We start from the raw sequence: 27,934 nt of genomic DNA on the forward strand, positions 1-27,934 counted from the left end.
TTAGTAATATTATATTTAAGCGAGACTAAAATTATATTAAAAATAAAATTAAAATATCAATATTCTTAGCAATTTTGGCTTTACCATATCCTTTTAAAACCTAATTTTGGTATATCTTTTGTAATGTGTGTGTGTATGTGTGTGTAGAGAGAGAGAGAAACAAAAATTCATGAACATAATTTATAAATAAAAATATACATAAAATATAAGCATTCTCAACTAATGTTAGAAGTCATTGTGATTATGGAAGGTGTTAAAAACTCTAGCAGAGACATGACATAACCAAGATTTTAAGATGTTAATCTGGAAGTAGGGGTTCAGTGGGGTTCACTGCGAAAAGGAGGGGCAAGAAGCTGATGGCTGGGATATTAATTCTAATTTGCACCTGTGTGATGCTTTACAGTTACCAAGGGTTCCGCACATGGGATTTGGTTCCATCCTTCTGTCAATCTGTGAAGTCAAGTCAGGAAAGGCATTCTCTCTTTTTCATAAGGAGTGAATTGAGACTTGGGTTGAGATTCTCTCCCGACCTCACTCAGATAGAAAGTGACAGGGCCAGGATTCACATTAGAGCTTCTGACTCCACAGGTTTTCGTTAGAACACTTCATAAATATATTTGATAAATTAAGTGCTTGCTCTTGGCTGAGCGTTGTACTAGGTGCTGTGTCAGCTCCAAAAGAGAGGGAAGTCACTCCCTCGGTTCCCATGTAGTCTTCAGTCTGGGACTAGGGACATTAACAGATGCCTGTGAGACTGTTTACTATATTTACAAAGCAAAGTACTTGTAAAAGTGAAATAATAAATTTAGCTCATAGGGATTAGAGGGGCAAACAGTAAAAGAGCATTAGTCATTAGAGCAAAGGAGGGTTAACAGGTGAGTAGGGAGCCTTTGGTGGTAAGAGGTTCTCAGCTCAAACTGACTTAAGCGAAGAAGGAAATTCACAGCTCACAGATCTGATAACTATGGGCTTGCGGGATGTGGACAATGTCACCAGGAATCCACGTCTCTCCATCTCCCAGCACTGTTTTTCTCTGCCTTAGATTTACTCCCAGGCATGCTCTCGCCAGGTGGTGGTCATCTGGCCAGAGCAGCTCCTGGCTAAATCCTACAAGCTCAGCCCTCGGAGTGGAAAAGAAAGCACTTCATGGCACCAGCAAAGTAGGGCTCTCCCAGGCTTGGGTTTTGTGCCTGTGTCTGAACCACACACTGTGGCTGGGGGTGCTGTGCTCTGATTGGCCAGGCCTGGGTCAGATGCCCACTCTTGGGCAGGGGTGGGGTCAGCCCCACCAGAATAGCATGAGCTGAGTAGGGAGAGGGTTGGTTCCCCGGAGGAAAATGGAGGTGTCCCCACTAGAAGGGAGAATGGCTGCCAGGGGGGCAAAACAACAGAGGATCAGTACAACAGGATAAGATTCCTGAAGCAAGCAATTGTGTTCCAAAATTTGTAGGGAGTATTTGAGTTTGTTTTTAATCTTATGGAATCCTGGGAGAGAGTTGGTGCAGGGGATTCATGATATGAAGACATACCCTGCAGAACACTGATTAGGGTTTTTTATGCTTAACGTGTCCTTTCCTTTAAGTCTTAAGGACACTGTTTCTTCATGTAGGGATGCCCTGAGCTGAGACTCATCATCTCCTTATTGAGCCTTTTCTGGTCTCCACTCTCCTGAAGCTGGGGGTCTTCCTATCTCTGGAGCCCCCAGAGACAGCTTTTCAAACCCTCTCCCATTCACTCACTGGCCTTTTGTGGTGACTTCTCCCCTTTAAGGCTGCCTTTAGTGACCTCATAGTAACCTGTTATTGACGATGCGAGAGAGTCCTCTATCTCCCCACTGCCTTGGGCTCCCTAAGTTTAGCCCTCTCCTCTTTTCAAGTTTGCATTTTCTCCTGTCCACAGAGGTTTGCAATTCTCCCTTTAAGAAATCCCCTCCACTCTCTATTATGTTTCAACAATCCTTCATCCCATGCTCTTATCCCTGCCCTCCACCAATCACATCTGTGGGCCTTCTTGACCCCTTGTGGGATTTTAAATTTTAGAGAATGGTCATATGTTGCAAAGTCCTCTCTAGAAAGAACACTCCATTTCCTGCTCCCGCATTGGCCTCTCTCCAGGCTTCCTCTCCTGTAGCTCTGAAGCAGAGATGATAAGATTCCCAGAGGAAAGCATTTGCAAAGTGCTCTGAGTGCTTTGATGAAATTGATTGGGTAAATGGAAACATATTTTTTGCAAGGGCTCCAGCCTGTAAGAAAAATAAGTTATGTAAATGCAATGACTTGCCATTTAACAAATAATGAAGGTCCTTTGTGATTTTAAATATTATTTCACAACAAGAGACTTTTTCCAGCTGTAAAAAACCAGAATGCTTGATGTGAAATGCTTAAAAAATAAATGCTGCTTGGTGTCTTTTAAAGCAGTACTTTCATTATCAATGATTGAATTAACATCTTTGTTTAATTTTTCTAGCTTCTCTGCTGAAGGGTTTGAAACATGCCAATATTGTGCTCCTGCATGACATAATCCACACCAAAGAGACACTGACGTTCGTTTTTGAATACATGGTGAGTTGCCGCAGCACTTTACAAAGCATGAGGGGAAAGCCTGGCGCTCGTATAATGAATCTGTTAATATTTTATGGCATGATAAAACTTTCATTACCATGTGGAAAGTGTCATGGAAATTTTCATTACTGTGATTCATGGAGGCTGTTGTTCTCAGTCTGATTCTTTGGTCCTACTCCTCCACCTACTATATTTGCTGTCTTTTTTCCCTCACCAACAGTAATAAATAAGCACTTTGAGTTTGCCTCCTAAATAAAACTTTTGCACTTATTTTTTATCTATTTTTAATCACCATCTGAGCAGAACCCAACATTTTTTCATTGACAATAAAGACATAAATCACAAGGTTTTAAAAAATTATATGCAAGTTTACTAAAGAATAACTCACTTTGTATTTTTGAAAGGAAAAAATATTCAAATAAGCAGAAAGAAATCATAATGTGTGTGCACTTAGCTTCCCTCAACGACACTTGGAGAGTGGAAAATCCCCACGTTGCTGTGTTCAGTGCCAGTCGTTTAAAATGAGCATCTCTTTGTGCCAAGAAACAGGCCTCCTTCTCAGAGCAGCCAGTTGGAAAGGCATGCTGTGTTTGGCTTTAACCGTAGAATCTCAGAAAACCTGGTTATGTACCTTATGCTCCTTGTTCTCAAAGATTCTGAACATTGTCACACTCTGACAGTCAAGCCTACGGTCTGCTTTAGGACATAGTCCAAGCACCACTAACGCCCCTCTCTCCACCATCTTTGTAGCACACAGACCTGGCCCAGTATATGTCTCAGCACCCGGGAGGCCTTCATCCTCACAATGTCAGGGTGAGTACTTTGAGGGGCACGACTCTCCTCTGGCTCACCCACCACAGGAGAGTTTCGAAACAGACTCTCATCGCAAAGCAAAGTCCCATGACACTAAATAAGAAGATGAATATCGTTGATATTCCAGAGAAAAGTAAAAAAAAAAAAGAGAGTTACCTCTCAGATATGGAGCAATGTCTAGCTGTTTTCTGGGCAGCCGGGCCTTGTCAGTCATTGCCATCATGCAAATGTCTTTAGAAATATACACCAATTAAAACGAATTGCAGTAAAAGGAAAGAAGTGAAGCTAGGCCATCATAAAATAAATGCCGTCTTCATGGCAGAGGACTGTGGTCTGTGATCATGTCTGTGTTGTACTTATATTTCCCCACTAGAATTAGCAAATGAAGTACCTCTGTTGGATCTTAATCACTCACCCTTTTGCCTGCTCTATTGGATACTGTTATATCTGGGACTGACTTCCCTTTTGCCAGTAACTGGAATAGAAGTAATAATAAACTTTTAACCAGCTGTAATTCTACATCTGTTATAAATTTTAGAAATCATTTGTATTTCATACTTTTCATTCCCTAAGCTTTTATTGGCGTTAATTAATTGGCCCTAAACATAACCATATGAGATTTGTATATGATGTATTCATTCATTTAACTAATATTTATGTATTCATTTATTCATTCATTCAAAAAATATTTATTGAGTACCTCGTACTATATTAAATTCTGAGGTTTCAATAATGATAAGTTGTGTGTCTTCTTTTCAGTGAGCTTAAAGCCTGGTAAGATATATGGACTTAAATAGACAGCGGAAAGCAAAGTGACAAGAGCTATGGCCATGTTAATTAAGAATACTATGAGAAATCAGTAAGGGAGCCTAATCCACCTTTGGAAGCAAGGGGGAAAAGGTTTGAGGACAGGGGGTTGAGGAGAGTGAAAACATTTTAAAATAGGTGTTGGAGAATGGGATAGAGAACTAACTAGGAAACCGAGAAGGAATGTCTAGTAGTGTGTTAACACCCTGGTGAGGATGAAACCATTGAATTATCTGCATGAACATGGGATTTTTTTTAATGGCAGTGCTTAGCAATTTGAGTAGAGGAGCAGAGAAAGTAGACAGTTGAATTGATTCAGAGTTGGAGTTTTGCCAGACATGTGAGAAGAAAAGACAGTTGGGCAAGAGAATTGAGGAGATTGTCAATAGATAGGTTAAGGTGATGGTCAGCAGTTTCTAAATTGAGTCTAATCCGAGGGAAAGAGGTAAAGATAAGCAGGTTGCTGATAGGTAGGGAGAGAGCAGAAGAGTCAAGGAACTGGAGGTGTTGATGAAATAGAATGGTTGGAGAAAGATAAAAGATTTTCAGGCTTGAGTGACTCACATACCAGACACTGTGCTAAATGCTTAGAAAGATAAAAAGGCAGAGAAGACATGATTCCTGCCCTCAAGCAACAAAAACAAGAGATAAGAAATATACACCGACATTATCAAAGAGTGTTTGTGAATCATGCCAAGTAAGAAGTAAGACCTAGTATTGTAAATGTGCAAAGAAGTAAAAGATATCATCTCATTTTAAGAGGTTTCATTAAGCCAGACCTTAAAAGATGCATTGCATTTCAAGGCGCTGGAATAGAGGAAGATGTTACAGAAAGAAGCAATGTTTTCAGCAAAGGCACAGAGCAGGGAAGTAGAGGATGCGCTCAAGGAAGAGGATCCCAGAGTCATGTGCTGTTGGGTTAGAGGGACCACTGTGGTGTCAGTGTTCAGGTTCTGACTCATTAGTGGGTTATGAAATCAATTTGGTGATTAGCAACCAGCATTTTAAAAAATGAAATGGAATGGATGAGAAGAGAATAGAAAATATTAGAGCACATTACACTTAGTAAGCGTTATTTGGTGCAACTTTTGTTCCAGTTGAAACTGCACTTACATCTCTGTATGGATGTGAATACTGGATACATATATATTTCTTACTGTGGGTTGCAGTTAAAAAAAGCCTTAAAAACACTAGGCTGGTCCAACTTCCTTATTTTGCGGAATTGAAATCCAAGATTTGAGAGAACAAATACTTCACCTGAGGTTAAAGACCTAGCTTTTGCAATTGTAAGAGGGATTCTTGGTTAAGATTCTATTCCACTAATGCTGTACCACATCTCTGGTCCTGTTGGCCCAAGATATAGAGTATATTATTGAAATAGGGTACGTAAGTCCAGGGAAATAGATTGATAGGTGGCTGAGAGCCTTACTTTCTAAGATGTGGACTTTATTCCTTAGACAGTAGAGTCATTAAAGGAGTTTGAGTTGAGAGAGAATGATGTGATCAGAAGGAAACTTAGTAACTGTGGTCTGTGGGATGGATTAAGAGAGGAGATTGGAGTCAGGGATTCCAGGTAGGAGTTCATTGATGCCGTCTAGCCCAGTGCTTCTCAAACTTCAATAAGCAGACGAATGACCCAGGGATCTGACTCAGTAAGTCTAGGGCGAGGCCTGAGCTTCTGCTTCTACCATGCTCCCAGGTGATACAGGTGCTGCTGGTCAAGCACCAAACTTTGAGGAGCAAGGATCTAGGTAAGAATAAAGGCTTCAATTATGGTAGTGAAGGTAGGAATGGAAAAGAATGTGAAAAATGGAAACAAAGATGGGTTTAGCCAGGACACGTTGACTAACTGGGCATGAAGAGGGCAAGGATGGGGCCAAACATGACTGGTTTTGAATTTGGTTGGCCAGGAGAATTACAGCTCTGTTAACAGAAACAGGAGACAAAGTTGACTTGAAGAGAAAGAGGAGGAGTCCTGTTTTGGACGTGATGAGCTCCGAGTTGAGGTGGGACATCTGAAGGGAAATGAGCAGCAGCAACGGAAGAGGAGATTGGTGCTCAGAAGGGCGACATAAGCTGGAGGTGCAGATTTGTGGGTAATCGGCACGTGGAGTTTGTAGTTAAAGACAAGAGAGTTGGTAACCAAAAGAGCAAATACACAAAGAGAGAAGGACTGGTGATAGAACTTTTGCCTTTAGGGGAGGAGAAGAGGAACAGGAAACAGGGACCAAAGGGAAGCAGCTTTTAGGAATGCAAAGGATCCAGTAAAGTACATTTTAATGGAAGTCGAGGGAAGAGACAATTTCAAGGAGGGCATGGTCGAGAGTGTCACAATACAGTTGTGTCTTATACAACTGAAAATCATACGTGACAGCAAGGACTTTGTGGGTCCGTGAGGGATACACTAATAAGTAGAGGGGTTTCCTAGGGGTGTATGGAAGCACAGAGGAAGAAGTTATCCAATCAAAGCAGGTGGGACTAGAGATGAGTTCCCCGTAGTAGAGGCAGCAGTGAAAATACTCAGACGCCAGAGGGCGTGGTATATTCCAAGAACTGAAGATAATTCAGTAAGGCTGAGGTTTAGAATTAACAGAGTTGGGGATGGTTAGAGACGAGACTTGAGAAGTAAGCAGGAGCTAGAGAATGAAGGGCCCAGCTATGTCGTGCTGTTCCATGTGAGGAGCCACTAAATGGTTTTAAACAAGGAGGTGGTAAATTCAGATTTTGTTTTTGTAAAGCTCGCTCTGAGGACACTATGTGACTAGATTGGAAGGAGGGCAAGACTTTTTTTTTTTAATGTTACAGTCTCCTGTCCCCACTCTGTCCCTGTTTTTTCCTACTCCCACCCCATACTCCCATTTCCTCTAGTCATTCTCTAAATGTTGGTGTCTATTAGGATTCCAGCATTGACAGTGAGGCTAATCAGGACAACAGTGGTGCAGATGTGAGATGTTGGTGGAGGAAAGTGGACATATATTTGATCAGTTACTTAGCCAGGATTGACAGGAGATGGAAGAGTCAGCAATAATTTTTCTAGCTTTGACTATTTAGACGGATGATGGTGCTATTCACTGAGATAGAGAAACAGAGTGGAAAATGGATTTTAGAGGGACATAGTGAGTTAAGTTTTGGATGTGCTGAGTTTGAGGTGATTATGGGATGTCCAAGTGAACTTCAGACTCTATGGGTCTAAAAGTTAGGACAGAGATGTGAGTTGGAGATAAAGATTTTGAAATCATCTGAATACAGTTGTTAATTGAGGCAGTCAGTGAATTACATGGCTAAGGGAGACTGTGTAGGGTGATAAGATAAGATGGTCAAGGAGGGAGCCCTAAGGAATATCAATATATTAGAGATCAGTAGAGGAGGTAGAACCTATGAAAAGAGCAGCCAGAATGATAGGAGAAAAGTTAAGGGATTGTGATACCAAGGGGAGAGAGCTTCAGGAAGAAAAACATGGTGCCAAATGCTACAAAGAGAAGAAATGAGAGGTATCCATTGGATTTCCATAGCAAAAGGCATTGGTGACCATGGTAAAAACATTGTGAATGAAGTTCTCATTGCAGAAGCCATTTTATAGAGGGGCAAATTTCACATTTCAGAGGACAGTTGCATATGATGGCAAGACCCAGGGTGTGACCATGGGAGAGTGAGAGCTGAAGTGGACTGGAGAAGCAGATTTTTGGAACTGAGGAGGTTGGCTGGGCTTGTTCACATGACCACTAATGTCAAGGAAGCAACAGCTGTGATCCAGGTGCCCAAGTCTTTAGTGAATGATGGAGAGTGGCGGGGAGTTCCGTGGATGACAGTGAAAAGAGGAGTAGAGGAAGATGTACCTGGGTGGCATGAAAGTCCAAGGGACAGGGGTGGAGAAGCAATGGTTTTGAAGTGGTATTGGGGAGTCAGGAGGCAGCTGACTCCACCTCACGGTCATCAAAGATATGAGCAAATTGTAGAAAAACCAGCATCCACCTGAGAATGCTGCAGGGAAGCAGTGAACTCGAGGTGTCATTTAAGGAATGGAGCCAGAAGGAAATTCACTAGTGGTTGGGTTGTAGAGAGTTTTTAAATCAGGAATGAGGAGTGAAGAGTGAACCATGAGAAGGGTTGGGAGAGGGAGGAACGATGGATGCTGGGTTAAATGAGAGGACGTGCAAAGCAGTATGGCAATGAGCTCCCGAGGGGAAAAGGAAATAGTCAGAGAGGCTTGTACTTTGAGTAGTGACCACAGAAGACAGGGTGGTCACAGAATCACAGTGAGGACAGCCTGTGTCGTATTTCTAATAGAACAATCCCAGGGATCACTGGTGAGTGGAAGGACTTGGGCTTCCCTGCTGGAGTTGGCTGATTGATCTAATTGTGTTTTTGAGGGACTCCTAGCCCAGATGGCACTAGCCCAGTGGAAATATTTTGTTCCCAAGAGCCTCATTGTGTTGGAAACAGGACTAACCCCTGGGTTATGTGAGCCTCTCTGGAAAGAGTCACCCACCATCTGGCTTGATGGTGACTGGGAAAGCACCACCAGACTGGGGCGTATTGTTGGTGCAGCTTCGGCAGTGCTGATGGAAGAGTTCAGGTTCTAAGGGACTTGAGAATGAGTAGGTGAGGTTAGTCAGCGCAGACTGCAGTTTTGAGAAGCGTGGCTGTGAAATACCAAACCTTAGGACCGCAGTGCTTTGCTGTGTACAAATACATGTAGACGTCTGCTGAGACAGGGAGGAAGGGGACTGAGGAGCACGGAGGAGGGAGGCGGGTGTGACTCACAGATGAGAACAGTCCATCCCAGGGCCAGGAAAGGCATTTGAGCCTGCTGCTTAGAAGCTCCGTCTCTGGCTCGGCTGACTCTCTCCTTCCCCGGCATGTTTTAACCGTCTGCTCTTGGGTTTCTCAGCATGGCGTAGTGGAGTCATGCAGGTCTGAATTTGAGACCTGGCCCTGACTCTTTCTCAACATGTTTTTAAAGTTTCCTTGAGCCCTGTTTTTCTTATCTGTAAATCGTGGACAAGCATATCTTCCTCACAGGGCTGTTTTGAGGATTACAGAAGGCGCTAGGTGTTCACTAAATGTTATTTTCCCTTCCTTCCTCTGGTCTCTGTCCCTCACCTGTCTCCATCTGCCTCTTTCTTTAGCACTATTACATTGAAAAACGTATGTTTAAGCCCATACTATGGCATCTTATCTTGTACCTGGAATTTGAGTCGGTTCTTTATATGTCTTTTCCATGAACATCTATATTTATAACCGATTGGAAGGTTTAAATGTTGGTATAGGAATTTTGTGCTTTGGCAGCTGAGTGATATGATGAAGGGTAAAATGAACACTGTGTGTTTGAAGCACCAGGAAGAGAATCACTGGGAAGACTCATAGAACCAGTGAACATTTGAAGTGGGGGTCTCAAGAAAATTTTAACATTCTTTCACGGTTTGTGACCCTGATGTGGGACCTGCGTGGAACCTACACGGCCACAGCTGTGCTGTGATGGGTACGCTCCCCAAGGTCCTGCTGTGGTCAGATCACGCTGCTCGTCAACTCGGCTCCAATGTTTCTAAGGCATTGTTAGCTCAGTGCAGGTCCTAGCATCTCTGAAGTTCCTAGTTTCCGATACGTAATGGAAAAAGTGGATTTATCCACACAGCTCTGCATCTGCTATTTTGCCTGTGTCCCCAGGAATGCTGGGGCTGGCCCTTTCTTTTCTAAACAGCCAGAACATGTTCCCAGTTGACATAGGTCTTTGTAAACACTAGTGTTGGTGTTTGAATTCTCAATTGCCAGTGGCACTGGAAAATAGCAAAAGACACTTAGAATATTAAGCATTCTTTTTTTTTCCTTAAGCTTCTATATTGGTGGGAACCTAATAATATCTTTGGTTTCTGTGCCTTCTAGCCATGTGCAATATTTTAAAATTTGGGCTCAGAATATATTTTTGCTGTTGTTTTCGCCCTTCTTTCTTCTCTCTACTATTTATTTCTTATTCTCTTTTGATTTTTTTTTTTGTCTAATTTCTTTTGATCTCTCTCCCCTCTTAATCTATACTGTATATTTCCCTCGTTTTCAACTTTGAACCTAAGACTTTAAAAATAAATTTAGGAAGATAATGGTTGCTTTATTTCCTACTACCATCTAAGGATACATTTCCCAGTCTGGTCCTCTTGTGTTCTGTTTTTAAAAGGGTTTCATATCAGAGAGCCTGGAAAACTTAGGCAGTTGTAAACCTTAGACTCGCATTTCCAGGTCAACTTTGATCTTATACGCCAAGTTCATTGGTGGGAAAGAAAATTAAATCTTTCACATCTAAATCAATAACTAGTGTTCCAAAGGAAACTTCAAAGTTTCCCTTTAGATATTTAAGGAAGGGTAATTCCTTCAGTATCAAAGAGATGAGGTGTCAGGAAAAGCCAGAATCCCTTTGTTTAGGACATGGTCTACTTATTTGACTTTCCTTGTCCTTTTTTTCCCCTCTGAATGTAAAATCTTCATTTTTTTTGTCTCTCAGGAGACACTTTTACCAAATTCTTTCAGATGACTGTTTTTGATTTAGAGGAGAAATCAGCACATAGTGGCTCCACTCTGTTGAGATAGGGTGTTCATTCCTTCCAGCTTTTCATGTTTCAACTTCTGCGGGGCCTGGCGCACATCCACCACCAACACATTCTTCACAGGGACCTGAAACCTCAGAACTTACTCATCAGTCACCTGGGAGAGCTCAAACTGGCTGATTTTGGTAAGCCGCCTCTCGAGTCTCTTTCTGGGCTGTGAACAATGATGCTTTTGTGTGCACATGTTTAAAACATTGACTAGGCCTGGCCTTTGAAGAGTGGAGACCTGGGGAACGTGAGGCTTTGTGAGGATATCAAGCTACCATATAGGAAGCGTTGAGGCAAGAAGCAGGGTGAGACTGGTATCTGCTTAGGATTCCATCAAGCCCCAGTCTCATCAGGTCCTAAAACTCGGGCACCCCTACAGCCTCACTGCCATTTTTGATATAGAGACAGTTGTCAAGTGAACTGGACTTAGTGGGTTTCCCTAAATCTGAGTGGATGTACAATTTCTGTCTGAATAGGTCAAGGTTATCCCAGGATGGCAGGATAAAGAGGTTAACCCTAGATTGTAGGATAGACTTCTGCTGGAAGGAGGCTCTGAGACACTTGTTCCCGCTCACCTATATATCTATACAGGTATGTCTATATGGGTACCTGAGGTTTTTATTCCCATCAAAGTGATGCAGGTGTCCCCTGAGTATCACTGTATCATTCCATTTTAGCACTTGTCACAGTTTATAATTATACACACACCACATATATATACTTGTGTGATGATTTTGTCTCCTCCACTACATTGTAGGCATTATGAGGGAAGCCTGGGTCCATTTTTGCTTAACATTGTATCCCTAGTGCCTGGTATCATAGTAGGTGCTCAACAAATATTTGTTGAAAAACTGGTTCTGTGTGAGCTGAGGAACCATACTTCTCTGTTTGAGAGAAGTCAGATGCTGGTACTAGGGCCACAGTACTTTATTCTGAGATAGTAGCTTTCGTCCAGATACGTAAGCATTTAACAGACATTCATTTATCAATTCCCCACAAAGTGAACTCATCTACTGAGATTTTTTCCAGCTATAAATCATGATATTCTCTGAAATAAGTAGCTGACTGACAAAAGTACTCTCATTTTGCAGAGGAGCACTTGAGAATGACTCATCTAAGGTCCTACTACACTTACTAATTTGGATGAGCAATCCCATCCCTTTATCTACTAAACTGGGGGTTCCTGGACTGCAAAAATGGAAGGTGGCCATATAAGTTGTGAACTGAGTTCAGTTGCTGTTACAGAGGTGCAAAATTACAGAGATATAAACACGCTGGAAGCTTAACTTTCTCACACATAACAGTCTGACCTAAGCAGTCAGAGCTCATGGTGGCCCCATGGTGTCTTGGCACCTTCTGTCATGTGGTCCCACCATCCCTAGGCTGTTGTCCCAGCTGCATATTTCAAAATGGCGGCCACCTCCTTCTCATTACAGCCTGGAGGAAGGAGAAAAGGGAAGAGTGCTTAACTCCTCCATTCAGAGCATGGTCTGGAAGTTCACACATCACTTCTGTTTATATCATAGAGGCAAGAGTTTAGTCACCTCCCTACACTTAGCTGCCAAGAAGGCCACATCTTGCTGCAAAGTAGGCCAAAATTTGAGAAATTCACTTGATGGAGTGCTATACAAGGATCAAGATAGTTGAATAGCTTTTTAAAAGCACTCAAAGTTGGCGTATTATTTTGAAAATGTTGTTTACTCTGCCAGTTATACTCTCCTTGGTAGAATACATCACTTTGGCTCTCCAGGAAGTCCCAGGACAATGACTTCTGTGCTTTTCCCCTTTGGTCAGGTCTTGCTCGGGCCAAGTCCATTCCCAGCCAGACATACTCTTCAGAAGTTGTGACCCTCTGGTACCGCCCTCCTGATGCCTTGCTGGGAGCCACTGAATATTCCTCTGAACTGGACATATGGTAAGAGCTGGTGCCAAGAAAATGTGAGTCATCCTAGCCATGAGGGTTGCTTATCATATGTATTACATTTTTAATAATAACTCTAATGATACAATCACATTTATATACAGAAACAGATATATATACAGATATATATATCAAGTGCTTTCAAATACATATCTCATTTGATTTTTGTAATCATTCTATGAGTTTTTACAGTTAAAGAAACTGAGACTCAGAGAGGTCTTGCCCAAAGTGTCTTCTGAATCCAACGCTCTTTCGACCACACTCCTCCTCCTAACTCTTCTCTTCAATCCTTTGTCTTTTCTCTTTGTCCTCAGAGAAACACACATACACCCCCAAACCACACACACACACAAACACACACACAAGTCTGTGCATGCATACCCACACATGCCCAAACACAGTTCAGAGCCTGGTGAAAAAAGCATAAAGATTAAGATTCAGGGGACCTGATTTTCATGCCAGTTCTGTTTCTAATCAATTACTCTGGATTATGTTGTCTTGAGAAGTCATATATCTTCTTTGTGTCTGTATTTCTCCATTTTAAAAATGAGAGTAACAAACTCTCCCTATGAGGGGTTAAATGGGACTGTTGTTGGGGAGGCTCTTGGATTAACGGGATGCAGTAGTGAGTGTGGGATCTCAGGCACTCATCATCCTAGGGCAGTGGTCTTATGTTATCTGGATCTTATTCCTGGAAATATCCCAGCCGTTTGGGGACCACAGTTGGATGTGTGGTGACTTTGCAGTCACAGCCACCTCCACAAAGGTAACCAAGTATGGGGACTTCTTTCAATTCCTTACAAGGTTTTATACAAACAGAAGGCACAATAATAGATTTTTAAAAAATTAAACAGTATTCTAAAAGGCTAACCTAAGCTTTTGGATTTCCCAAAGAATTGAGAAAGGCTGCAGAAATTTTCCTCCAGTGTATCTGTAGTCATTGATTTCCCAGTACCCGGTACTATTTCTAGAAATATAACCTGCTAGTCAAACCCTTCTGAAACCGTCAGCTCTTGCTGCTCTGCGCTGTCACTTCAAAGGCCTTCAGCAGGCTCTGGCTTTCTCAGCTCTTAATGATCACTTCCTAGTTGTGCTTCACAGACAGATGAAACTTCTACTTATCACTTTTAAACTTTGATTTATTATGGAGAATTCAAAAATATATATAACATATTTATACGTCAGTGATTTTCAACCAGGGTCAATTTTGCTCCCAAGGGACATTGGCAATGTCTGAAGACACATTTTATTGTCACAGCTGGGTGGGGGTGCCACTGGCATCTAGTGGGTAGAGGCCAGGGATGCTACTAAACATCCTATAATGCACAGGACAGCCCCGGCAACAAAGATTTATCCAGCCCAAAATGTCAATAGTGTCAAAACTTGAAACCTGATGTAGATTAAGCAACGTAATAAAGTGAACTCTGTGACCCCACTACCCGTTGTAACAACTAGAACATAATCAATACTGTCACCTCTACTTGTGTCCCTTTCCCATCAGCCTGCCCCTCCTGACTTTTTTTCTTGTCATCATTCCCTTACCCCTTTTAAGAATAATGCTTTTATGTATTCTAAAAAATGTTGTTTTATTTTACCTGCTTTTGAGTTTTTATAAAAATGATATTATATTGTTTTTAGTCTTCTGTGACTTGCTTTTTTTTCACTCAATATGTTTCTAAGATTCATCCATGTTGATCGCTGTAGCTGCCCTTTATTTCCTGTCAATGAACATTTCAATTATTTAGTTTGTTTTTTGTTTTGTTTGTTTTCGCTATTACAAACATACTTGGTATGTGTATTTAAGGATTTCTCTAGGGGACTTTGGAGTAGATTTGCTGTGTCACAGGGTATGTGAATGTTTAACTTCATAAAATAGTGCTGAATTGTTTTCTGGAGTGATTGTACTCATTTATACACCAGCAGTGTGTTATAGTCCCTTATCCTCATCTGCACCAACTTTATAATAACAGATTTCTTAATTTTTGCTGATGAAGTGGGTAGAATGGTATCGTGTTGTGATCGAAATTTGCATTTCCCTAATTGCTAGTGATGTTGGACATCTTTTCATGGATTATTTGCCGTTTGTGTTTTCTCCTCTATGAAATACCTGTTTGTGTCTTTCGTTTATTTTCTTTTGGTCTCTCTGTCTCTGTTTCTGTCTCTGACTGTCGGTCTCTCCCTATCTCTCCCTCCCTCCTTTTCTTTCTTTATTGATTTATAGGAATTCTTATAGTCTGTATACTAATCTTTTATCAGTTATGTGTGTTGCAAGTAGCCTCCCCCAGTTCACACCTTATGTTTTCATATCTTTGTGTTGTCTTTTTGAACAACAGTTCTTAATTTTAATATTGCTGACCTTATCAATCTTTTCTTTTATGGTTAGCCCTTTTGTATCTTGTATATAGAATCCTTCTCTCCCTGAGGTCAGAATGATATTGTCCAATACATTCTTTTAAAATTGTAAAGTTTTCCCTTTCACTTTAAATCTTCAACACATCAGAAATTGACCTTTTCTATGCTAACCAATTGTCCCACCCCAATTTCTTCAGTGATCTGCCATGCCAAATCTCTCGTATATCAAGTTTCCATAAATGCATAAGTCTGTTTCTGGGCTCTTTATTCTGTTCCACTGGAGTCAATTTATCTGTCCCTGTACCAGTGTCCCACTGTATTAATTTCTATAACTTTATAATAATACTTGATATCTGGTAGGACAAGTCTCCCCACTTACTTCTTCTTCTTCCTCAGGAGCTTCTTGGCTATTTTTCCCCTTTAATTTTTTGTATAAATTTTAGATGAGATGTTTCAAGTTTCATGAAAAATCCTAGTGGGATTTTCATTGGAATTGCATTGAAATTATAGAGCACTTTGAGGATAATTAACACCTTTGTAATATTGTCTTCCAATTTTTAAACATGGTATATCTCTCTGTCTGTTTAGTTCTCCCCTAATACCTCTCAGTAAAGTTTTACAATTTTCTCTCTAAGGTCTTACACGTCAAGAGCAAAAGTCCTTGTAAATCTATTTCTGTTGTTTATTGTTTCTTTTGGTTCTTGCATCTGGTATCTTTTTTCCACATGTGTTTGGTTGTTTTTGACAGTGATATGCTAATTTTCCAGAATTTCATTTGTGAGATTTTTTTGAGGCCTTGAATGAGGTGGATTCCCTCAGAGAGGATTTGCATTTGATTCTGTTAGGTACATTTTTTAAAAAAGAAATTTATTATTGTAGATTACATAAGTAGTGGTCTGCCACCCAGATCTTGATTTCTTAATACCATTTCTTATTAAAAAGAACTAGGACTTTTTGGAGAAATGGTCAATTCTAAGGCTGGAGCAGAGTAAGTACAAGATGAACCAGGAACATCTGGTTGGGCTGGAACATTTTTTTACAAAGTGATCAAAAAATGATGGGCATATGTCAAAAGGACATAGGAAGCAGCTTGAAGAGACTCCCACTGGCCAAAGCTGGTACAATTTAAGCGTCAAAGTAATAATAAGAGTAATGGATTATAATCCATTGAATAAAATAAGAATACATGAGTCCATACTGAAGATAAATAGCTAGATAGGTAGACAGATAAGAAAGGAAGCTTGGGGCCAGCCTGGTGGTGTAGTGGTTAACTTCGCACGCTCCGCTTCGGTGGCCCAGGGCTTGCAGGTTCAGATCCCAGCACAGACCGACACATCATTCATCAAGCCATGCTGTGGAGGCATCCCATATACAAAATAGAGGAAGATTGGCATAGATATTAGCTCAGGGACAATCTTCCTCAACCAAAAAGAGGAAGATTGGCAACAGATGTTAGCGCAGGGCCAATCTTTCTCACAAAAAAAAAAGGAAGCTCTTCCTTACAGTAGAATGCCAACAAATTATGGAATTAGAAAACCACTATTTTGCAATATAGTAGTAATTGGTTCAAACAAGAATCATCAATGCTAAACTAGAGGGAAAAGTTTGATGAGGAATAAGATATTTACATAATCTCAAAGCACCTCTCCACAAAGTACCTCTTTGTTACTAATTACAAAGGAAAAAACAGTAACTTTATAGTAGAGAAACTTGGAAGACACCACCTTAACCAAATGATTAGAGTTAATATGATCAATAGTGGGACTGTCTGACATCAGGTGCCTCCTCATATGATGCACTGAGAAGGATACAATATCACTTATGTGGTTTTCCTGCAAAAAAAGCATAACCTGAATCAAATCATAAGGAAACATCAGATAAACAGTTTGAGGGACATTCTACAACATCACTACAACATCACTGGCCTATACTCTTTATTTTTTATTTATTTTGTGAGGGAGATCAGCCCTGAGCTAACATCCGTGCTAATCCTCCTCTTTTTTGCTGAGGAAGACCAGCTCTGAGCTATCATCTATTGCCAATCCTCCTCCATTTTTTTCCCCAAAGCCCCAGTAGATAGCTGTATGTCATAGCTGCACATCCTTCTAGTTGCTGTATATGGGACACGGCCTCAGCATGGCTGGAGAAGCGGCGCGTTGGTGCCCGCCCGGGATCTGAAGCCAGGCCACCAGTAGTGGTGTGCACGCACTTAACCGCTAAGCCACGGGGCCAGCCCTGGCCTATACTCTTTAAAAGGTTGTCGGGAAGGAAAAATTTTCCTCTATCCTCTTAGGTTCAGTGGATGGGCCTGCAAAATACACTGACAAAAGACAGATTAACAGGATTAAAGCAAACAAATTTGATTTGATATTAAAAGCATTATGTGACATAGGGGAATTGGCTTCATAGAAAAGAGGAAAAATCCCCAAAGAAGCAGCTAGGCTTGGAGGCTTTTATACCATTCTGACAAAGGACAATACATTTGTAGAGAAGTGACAAGACAAAGGAACAGAGTTTCTGCACTCTTTGGGAGCCGTAAATTGTAGGAAAGTAAATATATGGGGGACCCTAATGGTAGATAAAGGTTACTTAGCAAGTTTGTTTATGTAGATTCTTCTTGCTGCCATCTCTGTCTCTGGTGATAAGGTTGTTCTCCTCTCTGGGTATGGGAAGGTGGGGTCATCTTCACAACGGGAATTTATGCGCTGCTTTCAAACGGATAGGGGGAGGTAGTAAGCTCATCCTATGTCTGCTTTTTCTCAATTGCCTTTAGCTTAAAATAATCCTTATGTCAAAATGGCATATTTTGGGCTGGCGTTTTCTGTTCCCCTACAGGGTCAAGGTTTTAAAAGGCAGAGAAACACTGAGGAACTGTTCCAGATTAAAGGAGATCAAAGAGACATGCCAACTAAACACAATGCATGGTCCTAGATTGGATGCTGGGATAAGTGGAGCCAAAGAACACCGCTGGGACAGTAGGTGAAGTTTAAATAGGGACTGTGGGTTAGAGAGTGGTATTAGATCAATGTTAAATTTTGATTTTGGTAATTGCACTGTTGTTATGTAAGAGAATACTTTTATTCTTAGAAAATACGCATGGAGTATTTAGGGGTGAAGAGTCATAGCATCTGCAATTTACTCTCCACTGCTTCAGAAAAAATAGATGATAGATAGATATACAGATAGATGGTAGATGATAGATAGATGGCTAAATCGAGAGAGAGAGAGAAAATGATGAAATGAAAGAGTCAAAACGTTGGCAATTGGTGAATCTCTTTGAAGGGTATAACAGAGTTATTTCTACTATTGTTGCAATTTTAAGTTTGAAATTAGTTCAGAATAAAAAGTTAGCAAAAAATTGAGAAAAACCTGGTGTTTCATCAAAGATAGTGTAAGAAGCACTGGCCTAGTACATGATTGGTGTTTGCAATTATTTCATGGGTGTTCAAGAAGCATGCATATTCCTGAATTGTTGGGTACAGGTTTTTACAAATGTTAAAAAATTCAAGGTTGTTAATTGCGTTATCCAAATCTTCTTTACATCATTTTTGTCTGTTTAAACCTATCAATGAAAGGTCTGTTGAAATTGTTCACTATATTGTTGATTTGTCATAATTCTATCCATTTTTGCTTTATATTCTGTGAAGCTGTTTTCATTAAGTGCAATAAATTTAAAACTGTTCATTATTCCTACATGCACTTGAGGTCTTACTTTTGGAATAATTTTCCTTTCTTTTGAAGTAAATCTTTTAGAATTTCTTTAGTGGAGGCCTGTTGGTGGCAAACTCTGTTTTGGTTTCTTAAGATAAACTTTCACTGTTGAAAGGTAGTCTTGCTGGGGTATCATTCTAGACTGATGAGTATTTTCTCTCAGAACTTTGAAGACATCATTCCTACTTTGTCTTCCATTGCTGCTGTTGTGAAGTTTGCTTTTAGCGTAATTGTCCTTCTTTTGCAGGTGATCTCTCACTTTCTCTGGATGTTTTTCTTTGTGTTCATGCAGTTTTCACTATTAGGCATCTAGTGTGGCTTTCTTTTTACTTATCATACATTGTGCTTCTTCCAATTATGTATTCATGTCTTTCATCAGACATTTTCTTTTTGAATGTTGCCTATGTTGCCTTCAGTGTTTCTGGAGCTCCAGTGAAAGGTTATTAGACTACATCTTTCTATTATCCATGAATCTTATCTTCTCTCACATTTTCTGTCTCCTCAACTTTCTGTTCTGCATTCTGGGTCATTTCTTCCTGAGGCTTGGACCAGGTCGCCCAGCCTAGTTCTGTAAGTCTCTCCTAAACTATGTATCCCTTACCTTTTTACTGCATATACAAATATATATATAATTCCATCAATAAGTGTTTGATTAACTTAACTGTGAATAATGATGACATAAAATAAAATTCAGTTACAAATTAAAATTATTGTCATTACTCTTATTCATTCCATTATTATTGTTGTTTTCCCAGTAAAACTCAAAAAGTAACATAGAAATAGAACAATAGGCATCTTCCATTGAGTTTCCTGTATTTGTTCACTCCCTACGTAATTGTTAGGTAAGGGGTGTTTACGCTGAGATACACTTTCTCCCATTTTTTTTCCCCCTTTTCAGAGTGATAAGAAGAGAAGTGAGTAGGGAGAAGATTTCCAATTAACAAAGGAAGAAAAGGAAAAAAAATCCTATTCTGCTAGGCCATGCAGCCCCATAGGGTACAAACTGAATGGCTTTGTAGGAGGCAGATGATGGTGGGTGAGCATTAGAGCCTTTGTCTTAAAGAAACTGATTATAACACGGTAGTGCATGAGCTTCTTATTCACACTGAGCCCTGATAGCAGCGGTGCCAGTGGGGGGCCCAGAGCAGATGGTGAGATTATGGAAAATGTACAAGTGGGACAGATCAGTTATTCCTAGTGCTTACACCACATTCTCTTATCTCCCAACATCTTTTTTCTCTCTCTGCTACCTTTTCGGACCTTAAAAGATTCCATTAGCAACTTCAGTGAGAAAAACGCAATGTTTTAGGGTGATTACACTGGTTCTTTTGTTTGTTTTTACTTTTTTGTATTGTGTTAACATATACATGACATAAAATTTACCATTTTAACCGTTTTCATATGTACAATTCAGTGGCATTGAGCACATTCACACTGTTGTGCAACCATCGCCACTATCCATCTCCAGAACTTTTCATCATCCCAAAGGGAAACTCTGTCCCTACTGAAAAGTCACTCCCTATTACTCCTTCCCATCATCCCCTGGCAACCACCATTCTATTTTCTGTGTCTACGAATGTGACTACTCTAGTACCTCAAATAAGTGGGATCATACAATATTTGTCCTTTCATGTCTGGCTTATTTTACTTAGCATAATGTTTTCAAGGTTCATCTATGTTGTGGTAAAGTGGGTTTTAAAGAAGGATTTATTGGGAGTGACGTCAGCATCATGGCAGAGTGAGCTGTTCTCTTTGTCTCTCCCTCCTTAAGTTATAACTAAATGGACATTCAGTAGCCAACAGAGGATTCCCACACAGCACAACAAAATGCCTGGGAGATCCATGCAGCTATACATCTGAAGGTGGGTGGACTGAATCCCCAGAAAGCAGTGGAACTAGGTGAGCACACCCCTTCTGCTCCCTGGCAGCAGTGAGCCAAGTCTTGGAGCCTCACACAGAGGCCAGAAGCAACTGTAAGAGGAGGCGAGGGCAGCCTGGCATGGTAGCCCTGAGTGTTAGCCCAGCCTGTGGGAGCACCCACTGCCGCACAGTGGCCCCGCCCATGGGCACACTCCCCATTGAGTGGTGGCAGCTCAGCCCCCATGAAGTTGCCCCACACTCCAAGCACAGTGGCTCAGCCAAACCACCTGCAAGTGCAGGACCAGCCTGCACCTGCGCAACCCACGTGCTGAGCACAGAAGCTCCACCACCATGAAAACGACCTACCGAGTGGCTGTGGCCAGCCCATGCAAACCAAGGGCAGCCATACCTGCACAACTTCCAGCAGATGTGGCAGGATCAGAAGCACAGCTCCTGGCTCCCCTCCAGCAGTGGCAGGTGGAATCTGTGACCTTATATTACCACAAATGCACCGGCAAAGGATCAGTTCATCAAACACCATGAAAAACTCTAGTAACACTTCAGAGCAGAAGGAAAATGACAAGTGTCCAGAAACCAACCCTGATGAAGTCACAGAAATTTATAATCTAAATGACAGAGAATTTAAAATAGTGGACATAAAGAAACTCAACTCAAGTTACAAGAAAACTCAGAGAGACAGTTCAATGAGCTCAGGAATAAAATTAGTGAGCAGAGGGAATACTTCACCAAAGAAATTTAAGCTCTTTAAAAAAACTATACAGAAATTCTGGATATGAAGAACACAATTAATGAGATAAAAAATAACCTAGAAACTATAAAAAATAGAGCTGACATTATGGAGGACAGAATTAGTGAATTAGAGGCCAGGAATCTAGAAATGCTTTGGTGGAAGAGGAGAGAGAACTAAGATTTTTTTTAAAAAATGAAGAAATTCTTCAAGAAATATCTGACTCAATTAGGAAAAACAAGATAAGGATTATAGGTATACCAGAGGGAGGAGAGAGGAAAAAAGGAGCAGAGAACTTGTTCAAAGAAATAATAGCTGAGAACTTCCCAAAGCTGGGGAAGGAACTGGACTTACAAGTACATGAAACCAATAGAATTCCTAATTACATCAATGCAAAAACACCTTCTCCAAGGCATGTAATAGTAAAACTGGCAAAAGTCAATGACAAAGAAAAAATATTAAGGGCAGCAAGGCAGAAGAAATAATCTACAAAAGAACCCTTATCAGGCTTTCAGTGGATTTCTCAGCAGAGACCTTACAGGCTAGGAGAGAGTGGAATGATATATTCAAAATACTGAAAGACACAAACTTCCAGACAAGAATACTCTATCCAGTAAAACTATCCTTTAGATATGATGGAGAAATAAAAGCTTTCCAGGATAAACAAAAGCTGAGGGAGTTCATTGCCACTAGACCTCCCTTACAAGAAATAATGAAGGCAGCCCTCCTACCTGAAACAAAAAGACAAAGGTTTAAAAAAGGTTTGAGCTAGGAGATAAATAGACAGACAAAATCTGCAGAAAACTGCATCTCTCTATGAGAACAGGTTAGCAAACACTTAATTATAACATAAAAGATAAAGGGAAGGAAGGCATCAAAAATAACTTGAACACTTCAATTCAGTCACAAAATCACAACACACAAAAGAATAATTTTGACAATAACTCAGAGGGGAAGAGGAAAGGGATAGAACCTGCTTAGGCTAGTGGAGATAAGAGGCTATCAGAAAATGGACCATCTCATCTGTGAGATCTTTTATGTAAACCTCATGGTAACCACTAAACAAAAAATCAGAGCAGAGGCACAAATCATAAATAAAGAGAAAACTGAGAAAATCATCACAAGAAACCACCAAACTGAAATGGCAGTCGGAAATACAAGAGAAAAGAAACAATGGAAATATAGAACACCCAGAAAATAAAAGATAAAATGGCAGTATTAAGCCCTCATATATCAATAATCACTCTAAATGTAAATGGATGAATTCTCCAATCAAAAAACACAGAGTAGCTGGATGGATTAAAAAGCAAGACCCAACAATATGCTGCCTTAGGAAACACATCTCAGCTCTAAAGACAAACATAGGCTCGGAGTCAAGGGATGGAAGATGATACTCCAAGCAAATGGCAAACAAAAGAAAGTAGGTGTTGCCATACTTATATAAGACAAAGCAGACTTCAAGATAAAAAGGGCAATGGAGACAAAGAGGGGAAGTATATAATGATAAAAGAGACATTCCACCAAGAGGACATAACACTTATGAATATATATGCACCCAACACAGGAGCACCAAAGTATATAAAGCAACTATTAATAGACCTAAAGGGAGAAATTGACAGCAACACAGTAATAGTAGGGGACCTCAACACCCACTTACATCAATAGATAGGTCATCCAGGCAGAAGGTCAACAAGGAAACAGTGACCTTAAATGAAATACTAGACCAAATGGACTTAATAGATAAATATAGAACATTCCATCCCCAAAGAGCAGAATACACATTCTTCTCAAGTGCACATGGAACATTCTCAAGGATAGACCATATGTTGGGAAACAAGGCAAGCCTCAATAAGTTTAAAAAGATTGAAATCATATCAAGCATCTTTTCCGACCACAATGCTATGAAACTAGAAATCAACTGTAGGAAGAAGGCTGGGAAAACCACAAATATGTGGAGACTAAACAACATGCTACTGAACAACCATTGGATCAATGAAGAAATCAAAGGAGAAATCAAAAAATACCTGGAGACAAATGAAAATGAAAATACAACATACCAACTCTTATGAGATGCAGCAAAAGCAGTGCTAAGAGGAAATTTATAGCAATACAGGCCTAACTCAACAAAGATGAAAAATTTCAAATAATCTTAAACTACACCTAACAGAACTAGAAAAAGAAGAACAAACCAAGCCCAAAGTCAGCAAAAGAAGGGAAGTAATAAAAATTAGAGCAAAATAAATGAAATAGAGACTAAAAAAAAAAACAGTAGAAAGGATCAACGAAACTAAGAGCTGATTCTTTGAGAAGATAAACAAAATTGACAAACCCTTAGCCAGACTCACTAAAAAAAAAAAGAGAGAAGCTGCAAATAAATAAAATTAAAAATGAAAGAGGAGAAATTACAATGGATACCACAGAAATACAAAGGATTATGAGAGAATACTATGAAATACTATATGCCAACGAATTAGATAACCTAGAATAAATGGATAAATTCTTAGACTCATACAATCTCCCAAAACTGAATCAAGAAGAAATAGAATATCTGAATAGACCAATCACAAGTAAAGAGATTGAAACAGTAATCAAAAACCTCCCAAAAAACAAAAGTCCAGGACCAGATGACTTCTCTGGAGAATTCTACCAGACATTCAAAGAGGATTTAATACCTATCCTTCTCAAACTATTCCAAAAAATTGAAGAAGACAGAACACTTCCTAACACATTCTATGAGGCCAACATTACCCTGATACCAAAACCAGGCAAGGACAACCCAAAGAAGGAAAATTACAGGCGAACATCACTGATGAAGCTAGATGCAAAAATCCTCAACAAAATATTGGCAGACCAAATACAGAAATACATTAAAAGGATCATACACCATCATCAAGTGGCATTTGTACCAGAGACACAGGGATGGTTCAACATCTGCAGATCAATCAATGTGCTACACCACATTAACAAAATGAGGAATAAAAACCACATGATCATCTCAATAGACACAGAAAAAGCATTTGATAAGATCCAACATCCATTTATGATAAAAACTCACAATAAAATGGGTATAGAAGGAAAGTACCTCTACATAATAAATGCCATATATGACAAACTCACAGCCAACATCATAGTTAACAGTGAAAAACTGAAAGTCTTCCCTCTGAGAACAGGAACAAGACAAAGGTGCCCATTCTCACTCCTCCTATTCAGCATAGTACTGGAGGTTTTGGCCAGAGTAATTAGGCAAGAAAAAGAAACAGAAGATCTATTCAGATTCCCTATTTCTTCTTGATTCAGTTTTGGGAGATTGTATGAGTCTAAGAATTTATCCATTTATTCTAGGTTATCCAATTTGTTGGCATAAAGAACAATGGTTACACCTAGAAAACATCTTTCATCTTTCAAACTTAAGGTGCATAGACTTATTTTCTTACCAATGCATTGATATTTATGGTATTTATGGATATTCCAGATACTGAAATATAATTGATTTAGGAATTTTGTTTGTCTTCTAAATGTGTGCATGTAGGCACCAACCATACAAATGCAAATTGGGAATTTCAGCCAGATATTAGCATTTTATTCCGTAACACAAACTTCTTGTACTACTTTGTATAACTTGCATAACAGTCTTAATGTCCAGCTTTCTCTAATATATTTTACAAATTGTGTACACTCTCCTAGTGAAGTAGAAGATAAAGGACACTAAGAAACTGTGTAAGGAAAGGACTTCCTTCTTGGTTCCCCACAGCCACTGGTATGAAAAGACAACAAGCTTTTTCTAGCCAAAATGGAAAGGGAGAAGTGAAACTCTCGCTATTTGTGGATGACATGATTCTATATGTAGAAAACCCTGAAGAATCCGCTAGAAAGCTATTAGAAATAATCAACAACTACAGCAAAATGGCAGGGTACAAAATCAACTTACAAAAATCAGTTGCATTTCTATACACTAATGAACTAGCAGAAAGAGAAGCCAAGAATACAATTGCATTTACAATAGCAACAAAAAGAATAAAATATCTAGGAGTAAATTTAACCAAGGAGGTGAAAGACCTATACAATGAAAACCATAAGACAGTATTGAAAGAAATCAAAGAAGATATAAAGAATGGAAAGATATTCCATGCTCATGGATTGGAAGAATAAAAATAGTCAAAATGTCCATATTACCTAAAGCATTCTACGGATTCAATGCAATCCCAATCAGAATCCCAATGACATTCTTCATGGAAATAGAACAAAGAATCCTAAAATTTATGTGGAACAACAAAAGACTTTGAATAGCCAAAGCAATCCTGAGAAAAAAGAGCATAGCTGGAGGCATCACAATCCCTGACTTCAAAATATACTGTACAGCTACTGTAATCAAAATAGCATGGTACTGGCACAAAAACGGACACACAGATCAATGGAACAGAATTGAAAGCCCAGAAATAAACCTACACATCTATGGACAGCTGATATTTGACAAAGGAGCCAAGAACATACAATGGAGAAAGGAATGTCTCTTCAATAAATGGTGTTGGGAAAACTGGACAGCCACATGCAAAAGAATGAATGTAGACTATTATCTTAAACCATACACAAAAATTAACTCAAAATGGATTAAAGACTTGAATGTAAGACCTGAAACCATAAAACTCCTAGAAGAAAATGTAGGCAGTACCCTCTTTGACATCAGTCTTAGCAGCATCTTTTTGAATACATGTCTACTCAGGCAAGGGAAACAAAAGAAAAAATAAACAAATGCGACTACATCAGACTAAAAAGCTTCTGCAAGGCAAATGAAACCATGGACAAAATGAAAAGACAACCCACCAACTGGGAGAAGATATTTGCAAATCATATATCCAGCAAGAGGTTAATCTCCAAAATATATAAAGAACTCATACAACTCAACAACAACAAAACAAACAACCTGATCAAAAAATGGGCAAAGGATACGAACAGACATTTTTCCAAAGAAGATATACAGATGGCCAACAGGCACATGAGAAGACGTTCAACATCTCTAATCATTAGGGAAATGCAAATCAAAACTACAATGAGATATTGCCTTACACCTGTCAGAATGGCTATAATCACCAAGACAAAAAATAACAAATGTTGGAGAGGATGTGGAGAAAAGGGAACCCTCATACACTGCTGGTGGGAATGCAAACTGGTGTAGCCACTATGGAAAACAGTATGGAGATTTCTCAAAAAATTAAAAATAGAAATACCATGTGATCCAGCTATCCCACTACTGGGTATTTATCCAAAGAACATGAAATCAACAATTCGAAGAGGTTTATGTACTCCTATGTTCTATTCACAATAGCCAAGACGTGGAAGAAACCCAAGTGCCCATCAACTGATGAATGGATAAAGAAGGTGTGGTATATATGTGCAATGGAATACTACTCAGCCATTAAAAAAAAGACAAAAATCATCCCATTTGCAGCAACATGGATGGACCGTGAGGGTATAATGTTAAGCAAAATTAGCCAGACAGAGAAAGGCAAACACCGTATGATTTCACTCATATGTGGAAGATAAACTCATGGATAAAGAGAACAGATTAGTGGTTACCAGAGAGGAAGGGGATGGGGGTTGGTGGGCGAAAGGGGTAAAGGGGCACATATGTATGGTGACAGATAAAAATTAGACTATTGGTGGTAAGCGTGATGCAGTCTACACAGAAACTGATATACAATAATATACACCTGAAATTACACAGTTATAAACCAATATGACCTCAGTAAAATAATTGAAAAATAAATAAATAAAATAAGGAGAGATTTATTTTGGAACACAAGTCCTCTATTCAAAACCGACTTCAGGCAGCTGCTAGTTTTAGGACTACGACAAGTTGTCCCTGCCTGAAAGATCCTTTGCAGTTAGATTTCTTGCTGCAAACTTCCAAATATAAAGAGTGGCTCTGGGAAAAGCAAGTGGAAGTACCGTGTCCCTGCCATACAGTATGTTGTTCTGCATTAACTTCAATAGCGAAAAACAAAAAACTAATTCATTTCTCCCAACATTTTTATGTGCTTCTTGCACCTCCAAAAACCTAAAACTCCTGAGATAGTTTATTTCCCCAGAAATTGCCTAAGGAATTTGAGGAATCCTTTTCTCTCTTATAGAAGAATTTGTTCATGCTCAGAATAGAGCAAAGTTTAGGAAGAGAGCCAAAAAATGCAGAAAACACATAAGCTGTTTCCTCTAACTTGACTGAAGACCACAGTTGGAGCAATAAAATGACCCAGTGCATCTCTCCTTTCTGGAAGGCAATCATCATGGTTTGATGCTACCAGGTCTTTTTTCCCCTGCATGTGAAGTTCCCCTTTATCTGCATGGGTTGCCCCAAGGGGATCTCCATAGAGCAGAAACCCTCTGAGAAGCCTAAAGACGTGTAGAGTAAGAAGAGCCACAGGAATGAAGATTTAAGAACAAAACAGAGGAATAAAAGGGAATAGTAGCTGGTTCCCTATCTGGACCTGAATGTTCAGAATATTTAATGTTTGCTTAAGGCTAGTCTGGGGTGAGTAAAATAGATGATAGCCACGCAACTTGTTTAAGAAGCAAACAAAAA

At 39.8% G+C, this 27,934-nt stretch overlaps 1 protein-coding gene across 4 annotated transcripts in view; it reads left to right on the plus strand.

The window, feature by feature from the left end:
- CDK15 (cyclin dependent kinase 15) overlaps positions 1-27,934 on the plus strand; it is an 89,770-nt gene that overhangs the window by 15,499 nt on the left and 46,337 nt on the right. For all 4 annotated transcript variants that reach the window (XM_058549616.1, XM_058549612.1, XM_058549613.1 and 1 more), the window contains exons 5-8: positions 2,467-2,561; positions 3,312-3,374; positions 10,779-10,902; positions 12,560-12,680. In XM_058549616.1, the coding sequence (XP_058405599.1) occupies positions 2,467-2,561; positions 3,312-3,374; positions 10,779-10,902; positions 12,560-12,680 (403 nt within the window). The remainder of the gene's footprint in view (positions 1-2,466; positions 2,562-3,311; positions 3,375-10,778; positions 10,903-12,559; positions 12,681-27,934) is intronic.

The sequence above is a fragment of the Diceros bicornis genome, chromosome 10 (genome assembly GCF_020826845.1).
Source record: "Diceros bicornis minor isolate mBicDic1 chromosome 10, mDicBic1.mat.cur, whole genome shotgun sequence".
Lineage (NCBI taxonomy): Eukaryota > Metazoa > Chordata > Mammalia > Perissodactyla > Rhinocerotidae > Diceros > Diceros bicornis.